The sequence below is a fragment of the Pongo abelii genome, chromosome 1 (assembly GCF_028885655.2).
Source record: "Pongo abelii isolate AG06213 chromosome 1, NHGRI_mPonAbe1-v2.0_pri, whole genome shotgun sequence".
In the NCBI taxonomy this organism is placed as follows: Eukaryota; Metazoa; Chordata; class Mammalia; order Primates; family Hominidae; genus Pongo; species Pongo abelii.
Window position 1 is genome coordinate 99,280,457 of NC_071985.2, and position 10,747 is coordinate 99,291,203.

General features: G+C 54.0%; 1 protein-coding gene across 4 annotated transcripts; it reads left to right on the top strand.

The window, feature by feature from the left end:
- The first annotated feature begins 791 nt into the window (after window positions 1-791).
- SELENBP1 (selenium binding protein 1) lies at window positions 792-9,219 on the top strand. 4 transcript variants are annotated; one of them, XM_009244402.4, is made up of 12 exons: window positions 829-914; window positions 3,534-3,799; window positions 3,958-4,070; window positions 4,324-4,509; window positions 5,195-5,315; window positions 6,606-6,788; window positions 7,057-7,235; window positions 7,665-7,743; window positions 7,827-7,948; window positions 8,230-8,322; window positions 8,479-8,597; window positions 8,818-9,219. In XM_009244402.4, exons 2-12 carry the CDS (start codon window positions 3,613-3,615, stop codon window positions 8,978-8,980), a joined length of 1,545 nt encoding a protein of 514 aa, XP_009242677.1. In that variant the 5' UTR covers window positions 829-914; window positions 3,534-3,612; the 3' UTR covers window positions 8,981-9,219.
- The last annotated feature ends 1,528 nt before the right edge of the window (window positions 9,220-10,747 follow it).

Here is a 10,747-nt window from a genome sequence, read left to right on the forward strand (position 1 = left end):
CAGTCACATAGCCACACACTACACATACACAAGCACTTATGCACATGTCCACACAGGCGTAGATACTCTGGCAGGCACATACTCACAGAGGCGCGCACACACACACACACACACACACACAGGCGTAGATACTCTGGCAGGCACATACAGAGGTGCACACACAGACACACAAATACACACAAGCACACTCACAGGCACATTCACACAGGTGGAAATTCACACACAGGCACAGATACGCACTCATGCAGGCACATGCACGAGCAACACGCAGGTATACAGGAACACACACATGCCCAGACACATAAATCCACACACATCCGGGCACCCACTAAAGAGCACGAGCTGGACAGGGGCGGCGGCTCACACCTGTAATCCCAGCACTCTGGGAAGCTGACACGGGTGGATCACCTGAGGTCAGGAGTTTGAGACCAGCCTGGCCAACATGGTGAAATCCCTTCTCTACTAAAAATACAAAATTGCCGGGCATGGTGGCGGGTGCCTGTAATCCCAGCTACTCAGGAGGATGAGGCAGGAGAATCGCTTGAACCCAGGAGGCGGAGGTTGCAGTGAGCTGAGATCGCACCACTGCACTCCAGCCTGGGCAAGAGTGAGACCCTGTCTCTAAATAAATAAATAAATAAATAAATAAAGCACAGGCTCCCACACATACACATTTAAACACATACACGCACACCCCATAATTCAAACACCAGTCACCCTAGGCCACTTGAGAGTATCCTGGCCAGCTGCCCTGAGTAGTTTACTCTGGGCTACAGCCCAGGCCCTCCTCCTTCTCTGCCCCACCCCCAGCTGGTTGAATAAATTCCTTCCCTTCGCTCCTTCCCCGGAACCGCGGCCTCTGACACCAGCACAGCAAATCCGCCAGGATCAAAGTGTACCAGTCGGCAGCATGGGTAAGGAGAGGGGTTTCCAATCAAACATTGCCTGCTCTGTCTGCCCCTAATTTGGAAGGCCCTCCTCCAGAAAATGCTAGAAAACCTGAGTGGGGAGCTGGGGAGGGAGTAGTGGACTCTGCTTCATTGTCCCCAGTCTGCACACCCCCTCCCACACCACCCCGCTGCATTTCCCAACTTAGCCAAACTTTCTGAGGAAGATGGGCAGAGGCACTGCTGGGAGATGGGATCCTGGGCCCTGAATTGGCTCCATCCAGCAGAGGCTGGGGCCAGGGTGACTTTCTGCAGCTGGGAAAATCAGATGGGGGCTCTTAGAAAACACCACGAGGTCCCTGGCCCTCACATAGGAGAGAGGTGATCCTGATTTCAGCCCTCGGCCAACTTTGTACTCCAGTGAGGTAGGGAGTCCAAAGTCTTTCTGTGCCCAGGTCACTCTCTAGCTACTCCACACAGCAAAGCTCTTTGGGAGGGAAATCAGAGATCCCTACGCTCTTTCACTGGGGACCTGTTTCAATGCCTCCCCCACCCCTAAATCCCCCTTGGCCCTGCTATTCCTCCATCCGTAGGCTTCTGGGTGACAGGCTAAGAAGGAACTGAGGTTTGGTTGGGAGGTCCTTCCCCACTCAGGGCTGGCTCTTCCTGAGCTGGCAGAATGCCCAGCAGCCAGCCTGGCATGGAAAACCCACTTGAGCTTTCCATGAGTCCATCCCAAACCCAAAGCTGCTCCGAGACCTTGCTTCAGATGCTTCAGATGGGGGGTATTCCCCAGAAAGAGGAATGATGCTCCCTGGGGCTGCAGTGGCATGCCGGGCCTGACCCTAAGCAATGCTGGGGCTGGGGTTGCTGGGGTGTGGGGCGGGCCCGGGCTGCAGAGCGGGCAGCTCCTCCTCTGCACCTTTACTTCCCTCTCAGCTTCTCCCTAGCTTTGTAGTTTTTGTATCTCTGTCTTGATGTCTTGGAGTTTTTAAATCTCCTTTCCCTTCTGTATCCAGCAACCTCCTTCCCCACCCCCTGGCATCTGGTGCCAAGCCCCAACTTAGCAAGGTTGTGTAGCAGAACCAGTCTCCTTAACTCCTGCGAACCGGACCTCTCTCTCTCCCTGCCTCACCTCCAGCCCTCTCTCTGGGCATCAAGCACTCCCTGGCATTCTCCTCTCCTCTGGCACAGCCCTTCCCATATTTACATGGTAATTCATTTTTTTTTTTTTTAGTCAGAATTTCCCTCTTGTTGCCCAGGCTGGAGTGACTGCAGTGGCGCAATCTCGGCTTACTGCAGCCTCCGCCTCCCGGGTTCAAGTGATTCTCCTGCCTCAGCCTCCCAAGTAGCTGGGATTACAGGTGTATGCCACCACACCCGGGTAATTTTTGTATTTTTAATAGAGACAGCGTTTTGCCATGTTGGTGAGGCTGGTCTCAAACTCCTGACCTTAGGTGATTTTTCTGCCTCAGCCTCCCGAAGTGCTGGGATTGCAGGCATGAGCCACTGCACCCGGCCTAATTCACTTTTATGAAAGGACTTTGGAATACATTGTCTTATTTGTCCTCCATATCTACCTAGCGAAGTAGGTAGAATATCATTATTGCCCACTCTTCGTAAATGAAGAGGAGAAAATGGAGAAATGGGGCGTCAAACCTGGGACTTGAAACCAGGTTTCCAGACTCTGAACACTGTTGCTGCCTCTCAGCTTCCTAAGTCCCTTGGCTGCTGCGAGTGGGAGTCCCAGGCCCCAGGGGAGGCCCCACTCTGCCTACTCCTGGCTCCCCACTTGAGGCCCAGTTGTGAAGGCAGAGGCTGGACTGGCCACAGGACAAGGCAGGAGACAGGGCCCAGGCCTGTGGACTCCACTCCAGGGTTTCTTTCAGCCTGCCGCCTGCTCTGGGTTATTCTTTAGCCCCTGCTCCCCAGCAGGCCCCAAACTCTGATGCTGGGGTTCTGGTAGCTGTGATGTCCCAGCCCTACTGCACATCTGCTGACTTACATCCTGGAGATTAGCGTGGCCCCTCTTGCCAGACTTCAGAGATAGGGAGGGTTGCTCCCTACCTCTCTGGTGGGCAGGCCTCTGGGCTCTCCAGAGTTGGGCCAAACACCTTACTTTACCGATAAAGGAAGTGGGGCACACCCAGGGGTAGAAACCAGCCTGAGGACTTCCAGCTGGTATTAGCCCCAGACCCTCAGTTATGTAATCCAGCCCTTGGCTAGCAGCCTGGGATCAGGACCCAGGGGAGAGAAAAGCAGGAAGTGGCCTCCCCCTGATGTAGAAACATCTTGGTGAAGGGAGCTGAGCAGGCGCCACCCCCTCTCCCTGAGAGCGGCTCCTCAAGAACAGCCAAGGGTGCCTGGGCTTCGACCAGACAAACACAGAGCTGCACACCTACTGCATCCTCGTGTTTACTTCTGGTAAAAGCCCACTGTGAAATTCTTACCATCTCCATTTTACAGAGGATGCAGAAATTGAGGCTGAGGAGCTTCAGTACTTTGCCCAAGCTCCCCTGGCTAGTCAGTGGTGGGCTGGGGTTGGGCCCCAAGTCCGTGTCATATTCACTACACCACACGACCCCGGCTGCATCAGCCCTCCTCCCACCCTCCCGGGGCCCTGCTGGACTGTCTGTCCACCTTCAGGTCATGTGTCTCCAGCTCTTCCCTGCACAACCTCACCCTCCTCAGGGCTCTGAGGGGGCGGAGAGGACAGGCCACAGCGATGAGGCTGGAGTGGGGGCCTAGGCCAGCCGCACTGCCGTGGCCCGCTGGGATGTGTGCTGCAGGACGTGCGGAGGGAGCCTTCACCCTCCAGAGCGTGGCCCAGCCAATGCGCCCCATTGCTTCCACAGCTACGAAATGTGGAAATTGTGGACCCGGCTACTCCACGCCTCTGGAGGCCATGAAAGGTAATTGCCCATGGTCTGAGAGCCAGCGCCCTACTACTGATTCCACAGCTGGGGGTAGAGGGACTTCAGACCTAGCCCCCACCCTCTGGCACACCCAGCACTTCCCCTACCTTTCCTTCCCACCCTGCTGTCCCTGCTGCCTGCTTTCTACCCTGCAGGACCCAGGGAAGAGATCGTCTACCTGCCCTGCATTTACCGAAACACGGGCACTGAGGCCCCAGATTATCTGGCCACTGTGGATGTTGACCCCAAGTCTCCCCAGTATTGCCAGGTAAGGCGGGGCTTGGGCACCAGCTACTTTGAGACCGTAGCTGCCCTCATCCCTGGCCCTGGGGCCCCCCTTCCCAGCTCCATCCTTCTTGGCCCTCCCTGGTTACGGTTGTGCAGGCTCAACCTGGGACAAGGGGAGTGCTAAAATCCAGCCTGTGCCGTGCTTCCAAACCAAAATGGGTCCACAGGGGCGCCTCTTCCAAAAGTGGACAGAGGCGTGGCCTGGGAGAGCACCACCTCTCCCCGCATCCTAGGTCATCCACCGGCTGCCCATGCCCAACCTGAAGGACGAGCTGCATCACTCAGGATGGAACACCTGCAGCAGCTGCTTCGGTGACAGCACCAAGTCGCGCACCAAGCTGGTGCTGCCCAGTCTCATCTCCTCTCGCATCTATGTGGTGGATGTGGGCTCTGAGCCCCGGGCCCCAAAGCTGCACAAGGCATGTCCTCTGCCCTTGCCAGCTCAGTAGACCATAAGACATCTGCCACCCCAGGCAGTCTACGGGCAGGAAGCCAGACCTAAACCAGCAGCCTCCAGCTCTTACGCAGCAGCTGGCTCGGCAGCAGGGAGGGAGGTTGGACCTCAGAGCAGAGTCTACCCGGGTATTCTGGGTCATCACCCTCCAGCACGGTGACCAGAGCATGGGAGAAGAGGGACAAGGCTTCTTGTTTTACTCTGAGAGAGGGAGGGAGCCATTTATTCCCCCATGCAGTTAGGAGCTCAGGGCTTCTCTTAAAAACTCCGGTCCCTCCCAACACTTTGTTTAGTGCACTCTTGGTGCCAGGCATTTACTGTGTTGTCTACTGGTAATACAGAGTTGACACTGGTGTGGGCCAGCCCGGGAGGAGCTTATGGTTTCACAGGGCTGTGTGTGCCTTCAGAACACATGGGGAAAGTTCAGTGCTTTCTGCCTGGGGAGTTATTAGCAATCTCTCTGACTTTCCCTTGCTACTCTGTAGAAGTTACCAGACTGAATCTTTGTCATATTCCCACAGGGAGAGTTGTGTCCATGTTTTGAAGGAAAAGATGACAGAGTCAGCAGATAGAAGTAAAGGAGGTATGGAGGTTAAGAGCAGGGACTCCCAGTCCTGTATGATTCTGACACCATTCACCACCCCTTCCAGGTCATTGAGCCCAAGGACATCCATGCCAAGTGCGAACTGGCCTTTCTCCACACCAGCCACTGCCTGGCCAGCGGGGAGGTGATGATCAGCTCCCTGGGAGACGTCAAGGGCAATGGCAAAGGTACCTGCCAGCACTGTGTGCTCATGAAAACTTCCACAGCTGTGAAATGTGGGAAGCATTTTTCTGTGGGAGGAGCAGAATGGAAGGGGAGGGTTGGAATGACTTCCCAAGGAGAACCAGTGAGTTGGATCCCAGCCAGTATTTTAAATGTTAGCAAGTAACTTCAGTTTTGAATATTTCTATTAAGATGAGTCTTCACTGATGAATTCAGTTCAAAGTTATAGTCAAAACAGGCCAGGTGTTGTGCCTCACACCTCTAATCCCAGCACTTCAAGAGGCTGAGGCCGGCGGATCGCTTGAGCTCAGGAGTTCCAAATCAGCCTGGCCAACATGGTGAAACCCCATCTCTGTGTTGTCTGCTGATAATACAGAGTTGGCACTGGCAACTCTGCACTAAAAATATACAAATTAGCTGGGTGTGGCGGTGCAGGCCTATAATCCCCACTTCTCAAGAGGCTGAGGTAGGAGGATCACCCAAGCCTAGGCAGGTCAAGGCTGCAATGAGCTGTGATTGAACCACAGCAGTTCAGCATGGGCGTCAGAGTGAGACCCTATCTCAAAAAAGTGTAGTGAGCAGAATGGAGCTTAGACTCTGGGAGGAATCCCACTCCAAAAATGGGAGGCTGGACAAGAGAAATACCAGGTGCTGAGTCCCAGAAGATCTCGTGGGAGAAACATTTCCGCTGTGGTCTGAGAGAGAGATGAAGTTGACAGGAGACATGGGGCACTAGTGTAAAGGCCCCCCTGCCACCTGGCCATCTTTGAATACCTGGATGAGACCCTTTGGATGCCTGAATTTTTTATTTACTTTTTCTTTTCTTTTTCTTTCTTTTTTTTTTTTTTTTTTTTTTGAGATGGCGTCTCACTCTGTTGCCCAGGCTGGAGTGCAGTGGCACGATCTCAGCTCACTCCAACCTCCGCCTCACTGGTTCAAGAGATTCTCCTGCCTCAGCCTCCCGAGTAGCTGGGATTACAGGCATGTGACACCATGCCTGGGTAATTTTTTATATTTTTAATAGAGACAGAGTTTCACCATGTTGGCCAGGCTGATCCTGAACTCCTGACCTCAAGTGATCCACCTGTCTCAGTCTCCCCAAGTGCTGGGATTACCGGCATGAGCCACTCTGCACCCAGCCCTGGATGCCTGAATTTAAGGATCTGGCAAATCCAGCAGTGGAGGTGGAGGCAATGGGCTTACAGCCTCTTAGACATGCCTCGGGGAGAGGGCTGGAGGGTGGGGTTAGTGTCTCTACTCCTTCTGCCTGCCACCCTGCTTCCTTCCCTGTTCAGGGGGTTTTGTGCTGCTGGATGCGGAGACATTCGAGGTGAAGGGGACATGGGAGCGACGTGGGGGTGCTGCACCATTGGGCTATGACTTTTGGTACCAGCCCCGACACAATGTCATGATCAGCACTGAGTGGGCAGCTCCCAATGTCTTACGAGATGGCTTCAACCCCGCTGATGTGGAGGCTGGTGAGAATCCCCCCATGGGCCAGCAGGAGCCTTAGGCTCACATCCCCTTGCTTTCTGCTCCAAATCTCCCACCCCCGCACTTCCCTCCTGTGGCCCCAGAATCTAAGGGAGATGGCATAGGATGTACTGCATGCTCAGATTGCTCAAGCGTCCTCCTGATCCCGCCAATGCATTTCTTAACCTTCTGCCCTGATTGGTGGCCCAGTCTTTGCCCATGCCTTCCAACCCCTGATGCTGAGCCTATCCTCCGGCCCCACTCCCACCCCAGGACTGTACGGGAGCCACTTATATGTATGGGACTGGCAGCGCCATGAGATTGTGCAGACCCTGTCTCTAAAAGATGGGCTTATTCCCTTGGAGATCCGCTTCCTGCACAACCCAGACGCTGCCCAAGGCTTTGTGGGCTGCGCACTCAGCTCCACCATCCAGCGCTTCTACAAGAACGAGGTGACATACGCCCTCTGGCCCTCCCCTCCCAGTAGTCTTGTCAGCAGCTCTACCTAAGCAGGCTTCTGTAACGGTGCTCTCAGGCATCTCCAGGAACGAAAAAAAACGAGGCTGCATGCCCTGTCTCTCTTCTGTCAGTGCTAGGGCAACTTCTGCCTGAACCCTAACTGGCCGTATTTATTCATTCATTCAAAAACTACTTAGTGAATGTCTGTGCTAGGCACTGTGCTATGTTCTGGGAATACAGTGGTGAAGCAGACACAACCCCTGCCTCAAGGGGCTTGCATGGAGTTAGAGCCTGGTGGCAAGAAGGCCGGGCATCTATTCTCTCCCTCCCAGGTCTGGGCAACCCAGATATAACCCCCAGTCCCCAATTCTGATAGGCTCACCTCTCTGCCAGCTAACCTCACCCTCCACCCCTCAATGTAGGGAGGTACATGGTCAGTGGAGAAGGTGATCCAGGTGCCCCCCAAGAAAGTGAAGGGCTGGCTGCTGCCCGAAATGCCAGGTGAGTGCCTAGGGCATAGGAAAGTTGATTCTTGGCCTGGGAAACAAGAGTCCTTAAAGGCTCTACTCGTCCCCTGCCCACAGGCCTGATCACCGACATCCTGCTGTCCCTGGACGACCGCTTCCTGTACTTCAGCAACTGGCTGCACGGGGACCTGAGGCAGTATGACATCTCTGACCCACAGAGGCCCCGCCTCACAGGACAGGTGGGGACCCTGGCAGGAGGAGCAGAAGGGAAGGAAGGAGGGAGAAGAGAAGCTGGGGATGGGGTGGATGGTCTGAAGCAGCTGCAGGATGATGAGGGAGGTGCAGGAAAAGCAGACATGTGTGCTGTGGGACAGCGCAGGCCCAGGACTGTCCAGGCCAGGGATGGGCATGCAGAGCATGTCTGAAAGGAGAGAGGGATGCCAGCCAGGCAAGCTGCTCTTCCTGCAATGTTTGAGCCTTCCACTATGGTCCTCCTTATCCTCTGCACCTCCCCATCTAGCTCTTCGTCGGGGGCAGCATTGTTAAGGGAGGCCCCGTGCAAGTGCTGGAGGACCAGGAACTAAAGTCCCAGCCAGAGCCCCTGGTGGTCAAGGTAAGAGCCTCTCCCCCTACTTGCTGGACCCCTCAGACCCATGCTTGAGGAATATGCGGGGGAGCAGCTGAGCATACTCTTGGGGTTGGGGTGGTGCCTGGGGTGGTGCCTAGGATCTGTGTGTTACCCTGGGCTCTGACCTCTGGTTTTCCCAAGGGAAAACGGGTGGCCGGAGGCCCTCAGATGATCCAGCTCAGCCTAGATGGGAAGCGCCTCTACGTCACCACATCGCTGTACAGTGCCTGGGACAAGCAGTTTTACCCTGATCTCATCAGGTGAGAAGCAGACACATGGGCTCACCTCCCCAGCCCTCCTCTTCCAGAGGGGTCATTTGGCTTTCTGAAGACTCCTCAAGGAGACCCCTGTACCCCACCACACAGATGGCCCATTGAGACCCTGGTCATTCCTCCTTCCTCAGGAGCCTTCCTCTAAAATCTTAGGGGAAGTGGGCAGCCACCTCTGACCTCTCCCTTACCCCGTTCCCTTTTCCACCAGGGAAGGCTCTGTGATGCTGCAGGTTGATGTAGACACAGTAAAAGGAGGGCTGAAGTTGAATCCCAACTTCCTGGTGGACTTCGGGAAGGAGCCCCTTGGCCCAGCCCTCGCCCATGAGCTCCGCTACCCTGGGGGTGATTGTAGCTCTGACATCTGGATTTGAACTCCACCCTCATCACCCACACTCCCTATTTTGGGCCCTCACTTCCTTGGGAACCTGGCTTCATTCTGCTCTCTCCTGGCACCCGACCCTTGGCAGCATGTACCACACAGCCAAGCTGAGACCATGGCAACGTGTTGAGTCATATCCATTTACTGACCACTGTTGCTTGTTGTTCACTGTGCTGCTTTTCCATGAGCTCTTGGAGGCACCAAGAAATAAACTGGTGACCCTGTCCTTCAGATGGCCTTGTCTTTGGGGTCCCAGGGCCTGTGTCTCCTCTTCTGCCTACCCTTTGTATCTTGCCCAAGAAAGGGCTAAAGAGGCCTCTGGGGGGGGTTATGGTAACTAGTTCACACCAGTGATTCCAACTGATGCTAATAATGCCAAAATCTCACTTTTATGGCCAGACAGAATCTGAAAATTTTGTGGGTGATTGTCACAAGGAGACCTGGGGGTAGAGAATGTAAATCGGTGTTTCTAAAGTTTTGTGTTTTTTAACCCATGCTTTCTTTTAATGAACCTAAAAATCTCACCCATCACTCTCAAAAGAATGTAATATGCTCCCTCACACACAGGAGACCCCAGGACCCCTGTTGTGTATAGTGTAATATATTTCCACTGATGACAAGACTACTGGGAGAACGCAGCTGTTGGGAGGTTTATCAGGCTGCTCTTGCATTGCTATAAATACTTGAGACTGGGTAATTTATAAAGAAAAGAGGTTTAATTGGCTCATGGTTCTGCAGGCTCTACAGGAAGCATGACACTGGCATCTGCCTGGCTTCTCAGGAGGCCTCAGGAAACTTACAATCATGGCAGATGGTGAAGGAGGAGCACAAACATCACATGGCCAGAGTAGGAGCAAGAGAGAGAGAGCAAGGGGGGAGGTGCCACACACTTTTAAACAACCAGATCTCAGGAGAACTCACTCATGATCTCGAGGATAGTACCAAGGGGGGTGGTGCTAAACAATTCATGAGAAACCCACCCCCCATGATCCAGTCATCTCCCACCAGGCCCCACCTCCAACACTGGGAATTACAATTTGACATGAGATTTGTTGGGGACACAGGTTCAAACCATATCATTCTGCCGCTGGCCCCTCCCAAATCTCATGTCCTTCTCATATTTCAAAATACAATCATGCCTTTCCAATAATCCCCAAAGTCTTAATTCATTCCAGCATTAACTTAAAAGTCCAAAGTCCAAAGTCTCATCTGAGAAAAAGCAAATCACTTCCACCTATGAGCCTGTAAAATAAAAAACAAGTTAGTTACTCCCAAGATACAATGGGGGGTATAGGCATGGGGGTATAGGCATTGGGTAAATACTCCCATGCCAAAAGGGAGAAATGAGCCAAATGAAAGGGGCTTCAGGCCCCATGCAAGTCCAAAACCCAGCAGGGCAGTCGTTAAATATTAATACTCCAAAATAATCTCCTTTGACTCCATGTCCCAAATCCAGGGCACACTGGTGCTAGGGATGGGCTCCCAAGGCCTTGGGCTCTGCCTCTGTGGTTTTGCAGGGTTCAGCCCCCATGACTGCTCTCATGGGCTGGTGTTGAGTGCCTGTGGCTTTTCCAGGTGCAAGGTGCCAGCTGGCAGTGGATCTACCATTGTGGGGTCTGGAAGACAGTGGCCCTCTTCTCACAGCTCTACTAGGCAGTGCCCCATTGGGGACTCTGTGTGGGGGCTCCAACCTCACATTTCCCCTCCACCCCACCCTAGTAGAGGTTCTCCATAAGTGTTCTGCCTCTGTAGCAGGCTT